The 16,975-nt window shown below is 39.6% G+C and overlaps 1 protein-coding gene across 1 annotated transcript; it reads left to right on the top strand.

Annotated features, from left to right (window-relative positions):
• Positions 1–579: 579 nt before the first annotated feature.
• tbpl2 (TATA box binding protein like 2) lies at positions 580–16,110 on the top strand. The gene is made up of 7 exons (XM_034195585.1): positions 580–733; positions 840–1,066; positions 3,252–3,338; positions 6,435–6,526; positions 6,625–6,792; positions 9,335–9,429; positions 15,717–16,110. The coding sequence occupies exons 2-7, from the start codon at positions 968–970 to the stop codon at positions 15,791–15,793; spliced, it is 618 nt and encodes a 205-aa protein (XP_034051476.1). The 5' UTR covers positions 580–733; positions 840–967; the 3' UTR covers positions 15,794–16,110.
• Positions 16,111–16,975: the final 865 nt, after the last annotated feature.

Raw genomic sequence — 16,975 nt, 5'->3', positions numbered from 1 at the left:
CTTGGCTCAGTCACTGTCGCTCAGAGTTACCGCATCCACAATTATACAAAAATTTATTGCTTAAAAGGTCTTAAACTAAGAAGTTAGATATTTTAAAAAATCACCCCCTGTACACTTGTCACAGAAGAGCAAACTATACAGACCAAAATGTTTTTTTTTTTTTTTTGTTGTTGGTGGGTTTTTTCATTTGTTTTTTTTTTTGTTTTTTTGTACCAGGCTATAACCTCTTATTTCTGCTCTAAAGTTTGACATTTTAACATGGACTCCTATGGGAATGTGCTCTATTTTAGAGCCAGCCTCACGCGGTCAGTCAAGGAACTGCAACTTTTTCTTCTTCCAGTAGGGCTTCATCTGAGATCATTGAAACTTGCCGCTTGGTTTGCACTCTCCGATTCTTCTTGTTCAGCTGTGATACTCTTCTGATGGACCATGTAGATAGCCAATGAGTAAATACCTGAAACACTTTGGCATGGAAACCGGAACCAAACTAAATGTTGCAAATCATGGACATCCCTGTATTTTGCTCTGCAGGACTCCAGCTTCATTTTGGAGGAGGGGCTGGGCCTGCATAGCCCTGCCCACCCGCCCCAGAGCTCCACCTCCTCACTCGAAGACCCCTCCTTCTCGTCCATGAAGACGGGAGCAGGGCTGAGCAAAGAGATTAGTGATGAGCTAGACCTCAGTTTCCTACCTGATGACCTCAGCACAACTGAGGCAATTCAGGACAAAACAGGTGCAGAAACAACAAGTCCACAGAAAGCTTTTAGTTACAAATTTGTGCTAATGAGTAGACATATGGTTAAAAACATTTCATAACACTGGAATTTGGTTTGTTTCAGGTGAAAACACGGAACGAGCAGAGACCCAGAATGAAGATCTCAATGATCTCAGGATAGTGTATTGGACGTAAACAGACAGGTCTCCGGGTTCTACAGTGGCAACTGAGCGCTCAGAGGGTTCAAACACAATGGGACTAGGGATGGACCGCAACACCCTTTTGTCCCATGACACCCATGACCCCAATGACCCCTATGACAGAGAAATCAGGAATCACCCCACAACTGCAGTAGGTCATGAATGCTTCATTGCAACCTGTAACTGGTACTGCCCCATATTACCAACATGTTCTTACAGATCCAATGAGTAGAGCATGACAAATGTGAATTTTTGAGAGCTGATACAAATATTAGAGGGTTAAAAAATTGTATATATTAATGCAGCGGGTAAAACAAGTACCAAACACGTCACAATTTTTCCTCAGTAAATATATTTCTAAATGTGCTATTGACATGAAATTTCACCCGGTGCCGGTAACAACCCAAGTAATTACACACAAAGAAATCAAAATAGTTGTCCTAATTTAAGTTATGTGTAATAATGTGAATGACACAGGAAAAAAGTAATTGAATACCTGAAGAAAGAGAGGTGCAAAAAGACATGGAAACCAACACACCAGCTGAAACCTATCAGGAATTAGAAGCAATCCTGCCCCTTGCAAATTAATATCAGTTGGTTCAGTCCCAACTGATGGTGTGTAAAACAATGAATCTTTACCAAGGTGTCGCACAAGAACATCTCATGATGGGGTAAAAGCCCATTTACCCTGCTCCCCCACTCCACAAAGTACAGAATGATCATCCCTGTACTGTTCATCTGCATGCCTGCATAGGCCCAGTCCACTATATCTATTTGACAGTAAACTAGTTTTGCCCATTTTGTCTATTTGGACTCCTTTACTTCTTACAGAAGTATTTATTTTTTACTTTTCTTTTTATTGTTGTGTTTGCACCTATTACTTCTTACAGAAGTATTTTCTTTTTATTGTTGTTTATTCACCAATGACATCAGATCAAATTCCTTGTATGTGAGAACTTACTTGGCAAAAAAATCAATTCTGATAACTGAAGAAAGGATGAATGAAAACGTGTACCGAGACATTAAATCTACTGCCATCTACCAGGATGATGAAGATGAAAGAGGGTGGACATTTCAGCAAGACAGTGATCCCAAACAGACAACCAAGGGAAACTGTTGGTTTCAGAGAATGAAAATAATTTGCTAGAATGGCCCTGCCAATCACCTGACTTGAATACAACACAACATCTATGGAAAGAACTAACATCAGAATTCATAGAAGAGGTCCACAGAACCTTCAAGATTTGAAGACTTTGTGGAAGAATGGGCCAAAATCACACCTGAGCAATGCATGTGTCTCCATACAGGAGACAGCTTGACGCTTCATTACCATCGAAGGCTTTTGTACTAAGTATTAAATAAATTTCACTAAGCGTGTTCAATACTTTCCCTGTCATTACATTTTATGACACATAACTTAATTTTTGTAGTTATTTGTTTTGATTTCTTTGCATCTATGGATTACTTGGGTTGTTACCAACATCTGGTGAAAATTTCATGTCAATAGCACCTTTAGAAATATACTTATTGAGAAAAATGGTGACGTGTTCCAATTATTCTACCTGCTGTATACATTCTAAAAAATGACTGATTCCTAATGTTTTATCAAACCCTCATGACAAATAAATGTAATTCTTTGATCTTTACAGTTTAAACATGAATTTGTGAGTAACAATAAATATCAACCAACGTATGTCACACCGCCATTATGCTATCGTCATTTGGATTGGCATTCGTCATGTCACATTGTTCATAATTTGCATAAAATAGATTTCTCATCTGTTTTGGCCCCATATAGTTGGCAGCATAATGACCAGTTGTCTCTTGTTGCTGTAAAACACCAATTCTGATTGAAAATGAATGGCAGCTAGTCACTTTGTGTCAGTCTCTTGTAATGTGACCAAGGAGTGATGTGAGGGGTCCCACCCATGCGCCCTCTTTTGGACACACAATGTAATGACACCATTTCCAGCAGCCAGGGTGTTTTTGTGCATGTTATTGGGTGAAATAATGTTTTGGTAAAAGTAACCTGATGCCTGTATGTTCAAGAAAGACTCAATTGGCCAGCCATAGATGGTCAGGCAATATGAATGTGTACTACAAGAAAAGAAGGTAAATCTTTTCCATCTTTTCAATTTAAATATTTGATCTTAAGTGACCACTCCTGCTTAGTCATCATGTTTCTGTGTATGATGGTGCATTCATAATTTTTTTTAGAAAGTGACTCAAGATGCAAAGCCAGGCACAAACTCTGAGTACAAAAGATTGCAAATTGTGAAAATGAGTTGAGCCAAGTTATTTTTCTGATTTTGAGTTGTTTGTGTATTTGTATGCAGGAATATCGTCTCCACAGTAAACTGGGATGTCCTCTGGACCTAAAGTTCATTGCACTCCAAGCCAGGAATGCCGAGTACAACCCCAAGGTGCAGAAATTCAAATGAACTTTCATGCACCAAATCAACACAAACAGCAACTCTTAGATCTGTCTGCCACCTGCTGAACACTGCCACCTGCTGGGTGGTTGTGGATGCTGGATTGGTGATGGAAGTTAGGAGCATGTGTGGTTGCATTACTGAATGAGAAGCAGTTCGCTGGATTGTGTCTGTGTTTGTTACAGGGAATAATTTTATCCACGCATGATGGCAATTAGGAGCAGGTGTGGCATTCATTACACACAGCTTTAAATGAGCTTGTTATCTTAGCAACAAGGCCATGTATTTTATTCATAAGGCATACGGGTCACATCATTCACTCTAAATCATTTGTGGGGTAATCAACTTGTTACCTGAAAGCTTTGCAATTTGGTTGAATACAGTGAACAGTGCAAATCAGTTTGAATTATGCGCACCAGGAAACATTGTGCCGATGGCAAGGCATGCACGAGTTGTGTGACGGTTCATGCCTTCAGGAACACAGTGCACCAGCTGCCACGATGTGATTACACATTGTGCAGCTGCTGTGAAGAAAACAGTAATAAAAATAAGAACAAATACTGCTGCAACAGTTCAGTGCACACGGGAACACAGCATCTTTTCCCAGCAGCTGCTCGATGGGGTGAAAAAATAAAAATAAAAATTCACCATGGGATTCGAACCCGCTCCTGTCCAAAAGCTCTAATTGCCCGTTGGAAACTTTACCAGTGAGCTACCATTTCTGTCCTGTGACCGGTGCGGGAAACCCTGCTCATATCAGGAGGACCATGGACATATTTTAAATAAATAAAACGACGCACCATATAAAACATCACGTTGTATTGAATCCCTCTCATCAAAGTGGACAATACAAATATGGTTCGTCTGTAGATGACCCATGGTCACTGACGCACAGTCATGAAATGACATGAATGAGAAGCAGTTCGCTCAACTCATTCATGTCAACATCTGTTGGACGAGTCCTGTCAACAGGGTTTGCTTGTGGACGGTGCGCCGCAGGACACTGCGTCATGTGGAACAGAGCTTACGTGGGTGACGTGACGGTCAGATCGCCTGCTGCGGTTATGATCCAATGGTCATTCAACCTGGGGGCATCCTGTCCATGTGCACGCAGTGTGCGCTGCAGCTCATCGCCACAGTGATATGTTTTTATTTCATGTCCACTTGATGACAGCAATGGACACATGCACGCACCAGTGGTCAGTTGTTAGTCCATGTCTATCCAAACACAGTACTTGTTTCCCAGCATGGGATGTCCAGAATGACAGGTCTCTACAGCTGCTTCAGTGGGCAACCACACCTCCTGTCCAGTTTTTTCGCGCACACACCAAAGCCACAGTCGCGGAGCACTTAGACAAATTTCACTGCTAGTACAACAGTGATGTTTGCAGACTGTTGTCGTGCCAAGAGCATGAATGGCCACACATTTTCCTAATTGCACATGCGAGCGATGTTAGATGTTCATGTGGTCAAACGGAATTTGGGCCGACACCTGCCGCAAGAGGGTTCGACGGGCTCGCACAGCGCACACTCTCTTTCAGCCGTTGGTTTGCACAAATAGTTGTAGCAACAGGTGTATGAGCTGTTGGAAGCAGCTATGAAATTACACGGTTTGCATACGATTCCTGCTTCATACGCACTTAATGCGCAATTCGACAAAATTTGCTCTGTGTGTGAAGGGGCCCTTAAGAATGTTGTTGTCATTTTTTGATCAGACTTTGAGTTACATGTTAGATGTGACTAGGACTGCCCTTTCTCACTTAGGTAATTTTAAAATGATTAGATCAGTTCTGTCTCTGGGTGGTGATATGATACTAATTTAGGCTTTGTTGTCTGCAGGAACTGATTATTGGGATGTTTTCTTTTCTGGCTTGGCACATGGAAACATTAAAAGTCATCAGGCAATCCACAACACTGCTGCTGAAATTTTGACTAGGACAACTATAGTTGATACTGTAAACCGTGCAAGGGTAGATTACACGTAAGATACTGAATGGTTGTGCCCACCCTCTGGTCCTCTCTATGTGGAGTTTGTAGGTTCTCCCCAAAGAAGTTGACCGTAGGTGTAAGTTGGGGTGTCTGTCAATATGTTGTCCTTGCAATCGGGCATCCAGGCTCTACTCTGCCTTTTGCACAGTAACTGCTGGCATAGGATCACCTTCTGGCTCAGCGCTTTCTTCACCACGATGATCTGCTACAGCATCCACAGGACATCAGATGCATCCCTAGTCCTTCTATTGATCTCATTCTCCAAGTTACCCCCACTCATGACAAACCTGACGCTAAATTCCTCCACTTTGGACAATAACTTTCTCCTGATGCAGAGGGGACAATCCACCCTTTTCCATCAAAGGAACATGGTTGGGTGGTGCTGATCCTCACCTCTGTTGCTTCACACTCTGCCTCAAACCTACCCAGCACACATTGGAGGTCACTGACTGATAAACCACAAAACGGAGAGCTGTGGTTCTGAGGTCACCAAACTGGACATCTTCCAGTCCTGACTGCACCTTGAAATGCTGTCCATGAACATCTCAAATAGGACTGTGACAAGGGGCAGCCCTGGTGGAGTCAAACACCTACCAGAAACAGGCCTGATGAATGCAATGTCGAGAATGTGGACCCAGCTCCTACTTTGGTCGTGTGAATTGACACTTTACTGTGGTGAAGGGTTTGTGTGCTCCAGTGATGTTGAGAGCTGTGTTTTCTGAAGCATTAGCTCCTGTTAGGGGTGCTCTCGGCAAATTGGTCCTAGGGGAGGAGACAAACAAAGGGCGATTCAGAAACACCCTTCATAATGGACACAAGTAAGGACAGAGAACCTGGAGCCTCCTCCTGGAGCCAGACATGGGAGGGCGAGCACCTGCTGGCCATAGTCACAGCCATGGGGCTCGGATGGGCTCAGGCCAAATAAATAACATGGTGTCACCTCCATGTGGGCTCACCACCTGCAAGGAGAGAGTAAAGGGTCTGGTGTACTCTTCTACGGGCAGTGGACTGGGGCAAAAGCCCACATAGTACAGCAGAGATGATGCAGATTGTCCTATTCACAGTGACGGTGTTGAACTTGTGCTCCTTCCGTTTCAGCGTTTTGCTGCCGTTATCATGAGGATCAGAGAGCCACGAACCACAGCACTGATCTTCAGCTCAGGAAAGATGGTCTGCACTGGAGCAAAGAGGTCTGTCTCACTAGCTATCGTAATTGGTGGTGGCTCTGTAGCATTGCATTTTTCAAAATGATTGTCTTCCCCACACACGTTTGTGCGCATGCATTCAGTGAGGAGCAGTCGAGGCTGGCAGCACGGAAATATGCCCGTGTGGTGCAAAAGCTTGGTTTTCCTGCTCGCTTCCTGGACTTCAAGATCCAGAACATGGTGGCAAGCTGTGATGTCTTCTTCCCCATCAGACTAGAGGGATTGGTTCTAACCCACCAGCAGTTCAGCAGGTAGAAGGGTTACATGGATCAACGGTAGTTTCGTTTACATGGACAGTAATCTCATTAAGAGCATATTCTGAATGAGACATCACCATGTAAATAGTATTTTCTGATTACTTTAACTCAAATGAAGTCATAATCCGGATCAGATCACCTCCAAAATTCAGTGGAGTCTTCCATATATCTGTGGTGCAAACTTGGTGAGAATCCATGAGGTAGTTTTGAAGTAATCCTTCCAGAGCTATATAAAGTGGAATCTTGATGCAGAATCCAGATCACCTCCAAATTCAGTGGCGCCTTCCATGCCCTGATATCTATCTGTGGTGAATATTTCGTCAAAATGCGTGCAGTGGTTTTGACGTAATCCTGCTAACAGACAGACGGACATTCAGACAGACAAATAAATGCTCATGATTTTATTATGTCCTCGGTGGACGTAATTATTCTGTCAAATGGCATTTGGTCACACACAGGCTTTTTTGAGGAGTCGTGTTGTTGGTGTTTATATACCGGGGGGAGCTCATAAAAAAACTTTGCTTGGGGCTCCAATTTGACCAGGGACAGTCCTGATCATAGGACATAATATAATGTGGCTGTGAGGCATTAATTAAACTATGCTCTGCTCTACGCTGTGTATTCTTTAAATAACTCACATAAACACCATAATGCAAATGTGGTGTTATTCCAAACTAGAGCACCGCACTCGTAGAGCACAAACCTCTGCCAACACCAGTTACCAATTCCACAAATTTTCACCTTGGAAAAAATTTTCAAGGTCAAAGTCCTGTTAGAAGTGGCTTTTCATAAGCTAAAATATAGACCAAAAGGGCTTTTCAATGTTGAAATCAAATATCCACAATACAGATCAGATGTGGGTCAAACAGACTATTCACTGAGAGTGCCAATTTGCACCTCATTGTCAGAAATGAGTGATCGAGGCACTTTTGATTGAGATATAATGCAAAATGTACATTAAATGGGCTTTTCGATGTTAAATTCAAATATCCACAAAATTCACAATCCAGATCAAACTTTGTCAGGTGATAGTGTCAGTCTGCACCTCACTTTCAAATATGAGAGTGATTGTGGCACATTTGATTGATATAATGTAAAATATACATTAAATGGGGTTTTCAGTGTTAAATTTAAATGCCACAAAATCTGTACGGTAATCCAGATCAAGCTTTGTCAGTCCATAGAGGATACCATCCTACATAATGCTCTCATATACGAAAGAAATTCAGTCTTTTTTGACAGTTATGAATTTTTGAATATTTGTTCAGTGTTAGAGGATAGGGGATTTTTACTGACTTGGACCTTGAATTGGGTTTTGCCTATTAGGATACGAGTCTTCTGTAAAAATTTCATCATGACATATGAAAAATTGTGGGTTACAGACTGTTCACAGACAGACAAACAGGGGCAAAAGCATAACCTCCTCCCAACTTCCTTGGTGGAGGTAATAAGGTCAGTACGTAATTGGATTATTGGCGTCCATGTAAACGGTCACTGACTTTTACATGGCGGTCGACTGTATGTTTGGTTGAGATGGCAGTTTTGAAAGTTGAATCTTTTGTATTGCTTTGAAAATGGGTAACGTACCTGCAAGTGCACATGCAAAGCCTGCTTAACTGTAGCCTTTAAATATAAACTTCCTCATTTGATAAGGAAGCACATTTCTGAACTATCCCGCCCTTTTCATGTGTACTCCAAAACAACGGTTCTCATTCATAAACTGTGCATATGCACATTTGACACAAATCTGAGCTTTATCAAAATGTTCTTACCTAAATTTGTTCATGGTATGCAAACAAATGTAAAACTTCCTGAGACCATGTATACGGACTATATCGTAATCATACTCCAATTTGAAAAATGTATGTGTTTTTGTTTGTTCCGCTACTCCTCTGAGGTGATTGGGCCCAATTACAGTAAGCTTGCTTGTGCATGTAAGTTGACCCCAAAATTTTAGTGTAAATCTGCTTCTTGTACTATATCCAATGTTGTTATATTATTTTAAAAGATGATTTTGAGGAGCATCAGGGCCACATTTAGGAAAAAAATAATGGTAGGAATAAGGGTCCATTTATTTACTTATAATTTTGCATTTCATCAATAAAGTCAAACTTTTTAGATTCAAACTACCAGCGTTGGCACTTGTGATATGGTCACCTCTGCAAATCAATGCATAATTGAATTGGTGAATTTTTACTTAAATTTTATTGTAATAACAAGGAAATTCTTCACACAAAAACACAATGTGACAATAAATACATATCAGGGAATGATAGATATTGTGCCAAAAGTTGCCTTCACACTCCAAAGATGTACACACTTCAGAAGCAGGGGCACTGACCTGCTGGACCGAGGAAATGATATTCTCCAAGAGTATTCTCACTTTATTTTGGAAATGGTATTTTGACTTTATTCTCGACATTTCAACTTTATTCTGAAAAGCCTCATTATGCAGTATATTTTTTCTTAACATAGCCCTAAGAGTTATTCATACTATGTATACATGCAGCTAACTCAGACTGTTTTCTCTCTGCAGTTATGAACCAGAGCTGTTTCCAGGTCTCATCTACCGCATGGTGAAACCTCGCATCGTCCTTCTCATCTTTGTTTCTGGGAAAGTTGTCCTGACGGGTAATAAATCTGTTCATGGTAGTAGGACGTACTACATACACAGAGGAAATGTATAACCATGAAATAGGTTCTTCGCCACTGTGGCTAAAAACAGCCAAATTGTGGCTAATAAGTAGTGATAGCCCAGGGAATATGAGACTAACATTGCATATTCTTATTGGGATGTACCTGAGACAACTCAACCTGTAGATTCTTAAGGTGATTTTATTTTTGATTTTCCATTGGGATATGGAGAAATGTGTTGGAGGTGAAGGGAGTCTCTGACAGGGATGTGAAGTTAGAAATAGAAGGGGAATGAATATCATCAGTGCATATGTCCCAAAGGAAGGTTGTCAGATGAAGGAGAAAGAAGACTTCTGGAGTGACTAAGATGAGATGGTAGAGTGCGTATCTAAGGACTAATGAATGGTGACTTGAAGCAGACTTGAATCTGTATGTAGGGGAATGTAACAGATGTGATGAGGAAGTAACTGGTAGATATGGTATCAAGGAAAGGAATGTGGAAGGGCAGATGGGGTAGGTTCTGCAAAAAGGTCAGTTTAATTTTGTACAGGGGTCAAAAGTTAAAGTTGCTCCAGTTTTGGTAAAAAGTGATGCAAATTACTAGTTGAGTTAACATGGTTTTAAAAAGGTTTAGTTTGGACCATGTATCATCCTTACTTATCACGTTATGGGGTAACATATGTCACATCAAATCAAATCAATTTTATTTAGTATAGCGCCAAATCACAACAAACAGTTTGCCCCAAGGCGCTTTATATTGTAAGGCAAAGCCATACAATAATTACGGAAAAAAAACCCCAACGGTCAAAACGACCCCCTGTGAGCAAGCACTTGGCGACAGTGGGAAGGAAAAACTCCCTTTTAACGGAAGCCGAAGAAACCCTCCAGCAAGAACCAGGCTAAGGGAGGGGCAGTCTTCTGCTGAGACTGGTTGGGGCTGAGGGAGAGAACCAGGAAAAAGACATGCTGTGGAGGGGAGCAGAGATCAATCACTAATGATTAAATGCAGAGTGGTGCATACAGAGCAAAAAGAGAAAGAAACACTCAGTGCATCATGGGAACCCCCCAGGAGTCTAAGTCTATAGCAGCAAAACTAAGGGATGGTTCAGGGTCACAAGATCCAGCCCTAACTATAAGCTTTAGCAAAAAGGAAAGTTTTAAGCCTAATCTTAAAAGTAGAGAGGGTGTCTGTCTCCCTGATCCGAATTGGGAGCTGGTTCCAGAGGAGAGGAGCCTGAAAGCTGAAGGCTCTGCCTCCTATTCTACTCTTACAAACCCTAGGAACTACAAGTAAGCCTGCAGTCTGAGAGCGAAGCGCTCTATTGGGGTGATATGGTACTATGAGGTCCCTAAGATAAGATGGGACCTGATTATTCAAAACCTTATAAGTAAGAAGAATAATTTTAAATTCTATTCTAGAATTAACAGGAAGCCAATGAAGAGAGGCCAATATGGGTGAGATATGCTCTCTCCTTCTAGTCCCTGTCAGTACTCTAGCTGCAGCATTTTGAATTAACTGAAGGCTTTTCAGGGAACTTTTAGGACAACCTGATAATAATGAATTACAGTAGTCCAGCCTAGAGGAAATAAATGCATGAATTTGTTTTTAATTTTAGAGATATTGCGCAAATGCAAAAAAGCAGTCCTACATATTTGTTTAATATGCGCATTGAATGACATATCCTATCCTGATCAAAAATGACTCCAAGATTTCTCACAGTATTACTGGAGGTCAGGGTAATGCCATCCAGAGTAAGGATCTGGTTAGACACCATGTTTCTAAGATTTGTGGGGCCAAGTACAATAACTTCAGTTTTATCTGAGTTTAAAAGCAGGAAATTAGAGGTCATCCATGTCTTTATGTCTATAAGACAATCCTGCAGTTTAGCTAATTGGTGTGTGCCCTCTGGCTTCATGGATAGATAAAGCTGGGTATCATCTGCGTAACAATGAAAATTTAAGCAATGCTGTCTAATAATACTGCCTCAGGGAAGCATGTATAAAGTGAATAAAATTGGTCCTAGCACAGAACCTTGTGGAACTCCATAATTAACCTTAGTCTGTGAAGAAGATTCCCCATTTACATGAACAAATTGTAATCTATTAGATAAATATGATTCAAACCACCGCTTCGCAGTGCCTATGGCATGCTCTAATCTCTGTAATAAAATTTTATGGTCAACAGTATCAAAAGCAGCACTGAGGTCTAACAGAACAAGTACAGAGATGAGTCCACTGTCTGAGGCCATAAGATCATTTGTAACCTTCACTAATGCTGTTTCTGTACTATGATGAATTCTGAAACCTGACTGAAACTCATCAAATAGATAATTCCTCTGCAGATGATCAGTTAGCTGTTTTACAACTACCCTTTCAAGAATTTTTGAGAGAAAAGGAAGGTTGGAGATTGGCCTATAATTAGCTAAGATAGCTGGGTCAAGTGATGGCTTTTTAAGTAATGGTTTAATTACTGCCACCTTAAAAGCCTGTGGTACATAGCCAACTAATAAAGATAGATTGTTCATATTTAAGATCGAAGCATTAATTAATGGTAGGGCTTCCTTGAGCAGTCTGGTAGGAATGGGGTCTAATAGACATGTTGATGGTTTGGAGGAAGTAACTAATGAAAATAACTCAGACAGAACAATCAGAGAGAGTCTAACCAAATACCGGCATCACTGAAAGCAGCCAAAGACAACGATATGTCTTTGGGATGGTTATGAGTAATTTTTTTCTCTAATAGTTCAAATTTTATTAGCAAAGAAAGTCATGAAGTCATTACTAGTTAAAGTTAAAGGAATACTCGGCTCAATAGAGCTCTGACTCTTTGTCAGCCTGGCTACAGAGCTGAAAAGAAACCTGGGGTTGTTCTTATTTTCTTCAATTAGTGATGAGTAGTAAGATGTCCTAGCTTTATGGAGGGCTTTTTTATAGGGCAATAGACTCTTTTTCCAGGCTAAGTGAAGATCTTCTAAATTAGTGAGATGCCATTTCCTCTCCAACTTACGGGTTATCTGCTTTAAGCTGCGAGTTTGTGAGTTATACCACGGAGTCAGGCACTTCTGATTTAAGGCTCTCTTTTTCAGAGGAGCTACAGCATCCAAAGTTGTCCTCAATGAGGATATAAAACTATTGACGAGATAATCTATCTCACTCACAGAGTTTAGGTAGCTACTCTGCCCTGTGTTGGTATATGGCATTAGAGAACATAAAGAAGGAATCATATCCATAAACCTAGTTACAGCGCTTTCTGAAAGACTTCTACTGTAATGAAACTTATTCCCCACTGCTGGGTAGTCCATCAGAGTAAATGTTATTAAGAAATGATCAGACAGAAGGGGGTTTTCAGGGAATACTGTTAAGTCTTCAATTTCCATACCATAAGTCAGAACAAGATCTAAGGTATGATTAAAGTGGTGGGTGGACTCATTTACATTTTGAGCAAAGCCAATCGAGTCTAACAATAGATTAAATGCAGTGTTGAGGCTGTCATTCTCAGCATCTGTGTGGATGTTAAATCGCCCACTATAATTATCTTATCCTAGCTAAACACTAAGTCAGACAAAAGGTCCGAAAATTCACAGAGAAACTCACAGTAACGACCAGGTGGACGATAGATAACAACAAATAAAACTGGTTTTTGGGACTTCCAATTTGGATGGACAAGACTAAGAGTCAAGCTTTCAAATGAATTAAAGCTCTGTCTGGGGTTTTTGATTAATTAATAAGCTGGAGTGGAAGATTGCTGCTAATACCTCCGCCTCGGCCCGTGCTACGAGCGTTCTGGCAGTTAGTGTGACTCGGGGGTGTTGACTCATTTAAACTAACATATTCATCCTGCTGTAACCAGGTTTCTGTAAGGCAGAATAAATCAATATGTTGATCAATTATGATATCATTTACTAACAGGGACTTAGAAGAGAGAGACCTAATGTTTAATACAACCCCTGGCAAAAATTATGGAATCACCGGCCTCGGAGGATGTTCATTCAGTTGTTTAATTTTGTAGAAAAAAAGCAGATCACAGACATGACACAAAACTAAAGTCATTTCCAAATGGCAACTTTCTGGCTTTAAGAAACACTATAAGAAATCAAGAAAAAAGATTGTGGCAGTCAGTAAAGGTTACTTTTTTAGACCAAGCAGAGGAAAAAAATATGGACTCACTCAATTCTGAGGAATAAATATGGAATCACCCTGTAAATTTTCATCCCCAAAACTAACACCTGCATGAAATCAAATCTGCTGGTTGACATTGACCCTATGTCATGACATTGACCCTATGTGTCTTTTTGCAAGGAATGTTTTCACAGTTTTTGCTTTATGGCAAGATGCATTATCATCTTGAAAAATGATTTCATCATCCCCAAACATCAGAAAAGTGTCCAAAATATCATCGTAAACTTGTGCATTTATTGATGATGTAATGACAGCCATCTCCCCAGTGCCTTTACCTGACATGCAGCCCCATATCATCAATGACTGTGGAAATTTACATGTTCTCTTCAGGCAGTCATCTTTATAAATCTCATTGGAACGGCACCAACAAAAGTTCCAGCATCATCACCTTGCCCAATGCAGATCCGAGATTCATCACTGAATATGACTTTCATCCAGTCATTCACAGTCCACGATTGCTTTTCCTTAGCCATTGTAACCTTGTTTTTTTTCTGTTTAAGTGTTAATGATGGCTTTGTTTAGCTTTTCTGTATGTAAATCCCGTTTCCTTTAGGCGGTTTCGTACAGTTCGGTCACAGACGTTGATTTCAGTTTCCTCTCATTCGTTCCTCATTTGTTTTGTTGTGCATTTTCATATTTTGACACATATTGCTTTAAGTTTTCTGTCTTGACGCTTTGATGTCTTCCTTGATCTACCAGTATGTTTGCCTTTAACAACCTTCCCATGTTGTTTGTATTTGGTCCAGAGTTTAGACACAGCTGACTGTGAACAACCAACATCTTTTGCAACATTGTGTGATGATTTACCCTCTTTTAAGAGTTTGATAATCCTGTCCTTTGTTTCAATTGACATCTCTCGCGTTGGAGCCATGATTCATGTCAGTCCACTTGGTGCAACAGCTCTCCAAGGTGTGATCACTCCTTTTTAGATGCAGACTAACGAGCAGATGTGATTTCATGCAGGTGTTAGTTTTGGGGATGAAAATTTACAGGGTGATTCCATAATTTATTCCTCAGAATTGAGTGAGTCCATATTTTTTTCCTCTGCTTGGTCTAAAAAAGTAACCTTTACTGACTGCCACAATCTTTTTTTCTTGATTTCTTATAGTGTTTCTTAAAGCCAGAAAGTTGCCATTTGAAATGACTTTAGTTTTGTGTCATGTCTGTGATCTGCTTTTTTTCTACAAAATTAAACAACTGAATGAACATCCTCCAAGGCCGGTGATTCCATAATTTTTGCCAGGGGTTGTAGAACACATTTAACTGTTTTAGTCTGTGGTGCAGTTGAAGGTGCTATATTATTTTTTTCTTTTTGAATTTTTATGCTTAAATAGATTTTTGCTGAAACTGACCTTCGTCACCATTCTTGATGTTTTTAATCCCGTAACTCCATAGAATTCAGTCACAGATAGTCCAAACTATACCTTTTTGGAATCTTTATGATCAGGCAAATAATGTGGAATATTTTTCAATATGATTGGAGCATCTTTTAATTTTGACCTCTGTGTAATTCTTCAATTGACCCCTACCTGACCACCGATTGAAAAGTCAAGTGGCCAGTCGTTTTTTCAAAAGAGATGTGTCTAAGGAGTATTTCTGCCAAATTTGATGTTTTTATCACCATTTGCATGATTGTTTCACTTATCTGCTGCACTATAATGTCCTGTGCAGAGAATGAAGACTCACTCCTTCTGTGCATGTTTTTAATTTAAGCTTCTCTGTTCCTTCTTTCATAATGCAGAAATGAATGTCCACACTATCTCACCATCTTGGTGCAAAAATCCAGCGCCTAGTGCTCTGTGTTGTGGTTTTTATTCTGCAGCACTGCAAAACTATTCTGCACATGATACTTAATACACTACATAGGCTATACATTTTGAAATGATAATCATTCTTAAAATGCTCCTACAACTGTGGCATTGAGGCTTTGGTTGTTGTGTAGCAGTGCTTGAGGACTTTGTCCATATCTGAATTAATGATGAAGTGAGTCAGTGTGGATGGCTCCCCCTGTTATCTCTGGTTTATTTCATTGTGTAAAAAATAAACAAACTTTGTAGCCTCATGTAGTTTTTTGAGTTGATAATTCATAATTTCTTAAATTCCAGGAGCCAAAGAGCGAGCTGAGATCTATGAAGCATTTGAGAATATCTATCCGATCCTCCGGGGCTTCAGGAAGCAGTGATGCTGACAAAAAAAAGGTGTTTTGGAAATAGATGGTGTAAATGTCTTGTTTTGTCTAGAAATATAGCATTGTGGATGGTATGTAATGCATTTGTTTGTTTTTTGAATTCTGCTTAAAATTTTGCCATTATTATTATTTTTTCTATATTGGGAATCTATATTTCTATATTGCCACTATGGCAAAAACTTGTATATAAAAATGCGTCATGTTCCGTATAATCTGAGTCTGATTTCAATAATTCTGCCTTATAGTAAGATATTTCTTGTGATTTTGAAATTGTTACACTTTGATCAAAAGTTCAAGGAAATAAACATCAAAATCTCTTATCCAACCATTTATGTGTTTAGTAAGAGGGGCTACATGAAGTTAACTTGACACCAGCACTCGGTGCTGAGTCATAATGTGCAATGTCATTACCTGCAACTCATGATTATTTTCTTTAATCTGTTGATTACTTTCTCGACTAATTGATTAGGTGCTGGATTGATAAAATATCAGAAAATGGTAAAAAATGTTGACCAGTGTTTTCCAAAGCCAAAGATGGTGTCCTCGGATGTCTTTTTTTGGCTACAACCCAAAGATATTCAGGATATTAATCAGAGGAGGAAAGGAAACACAAAAATATTCACACCTGAAAAATTTTAATAAAAATGGCACTTTTTTTCTTAAAAACTTACTTAAAACAATTTCTTATGAAGATGGTTGATTAATTTAGTTGTCGTTAATCAGTTACTTGATACAGCCACAAAGAGGACAGTCAGAGTTACAGGTATGTTTATTAGCAGGATACAGTATCTATATCCCTTTGTGATATCAGAAAAGAGGGTGGGAGAGTGAAAAGCAGACAAAGGGAAAATATTTAATTCTGAATAAATAATGTTTAAGGTTGGTCTGGACTGCCACAAAAATTTTTATTAATTCTTACGCAAACTGGAATGTCTCAGAAAAAAATAACTAAATAGTTCCAGCTGTCCAGTGCTTGAATTTTGACCATTTTTATATTTGATAATTTTATATTTGACTTTTTATTTCTGAACAAATTTTATATTTCTATTTATGTATGACTTTTTAAATCACACTAATAAAGGAATAATTAATTAAAATAGTCAGTTAGTGGAGATAATCACTCATCCAGCTGTCCAGCGCTTGACTTTTGACCATTTTTATATTTATGATGATTTT

The sequence above is a fragment of the Thalassophryne amazonica genome, chromosome 19 (assembly GCF_902500255.1).
Source record: "Thalassophryne amazonica chromosome 19, fThaAma1.1, whole genome shotgun sequence".
Classification (NCBI taxonomy): Eukaryota; Metazoa; Chordata; class Actinopteri; order Batrachoidiformes; family Batrachoididae; genus Thalassophryne; species Thalassophryne amazonica.
The sequence above is the reverse complement of the archived record's forward strand: the minus strand, read 5'-3'. Positions and strand labels throughout refer to the sequence as shown.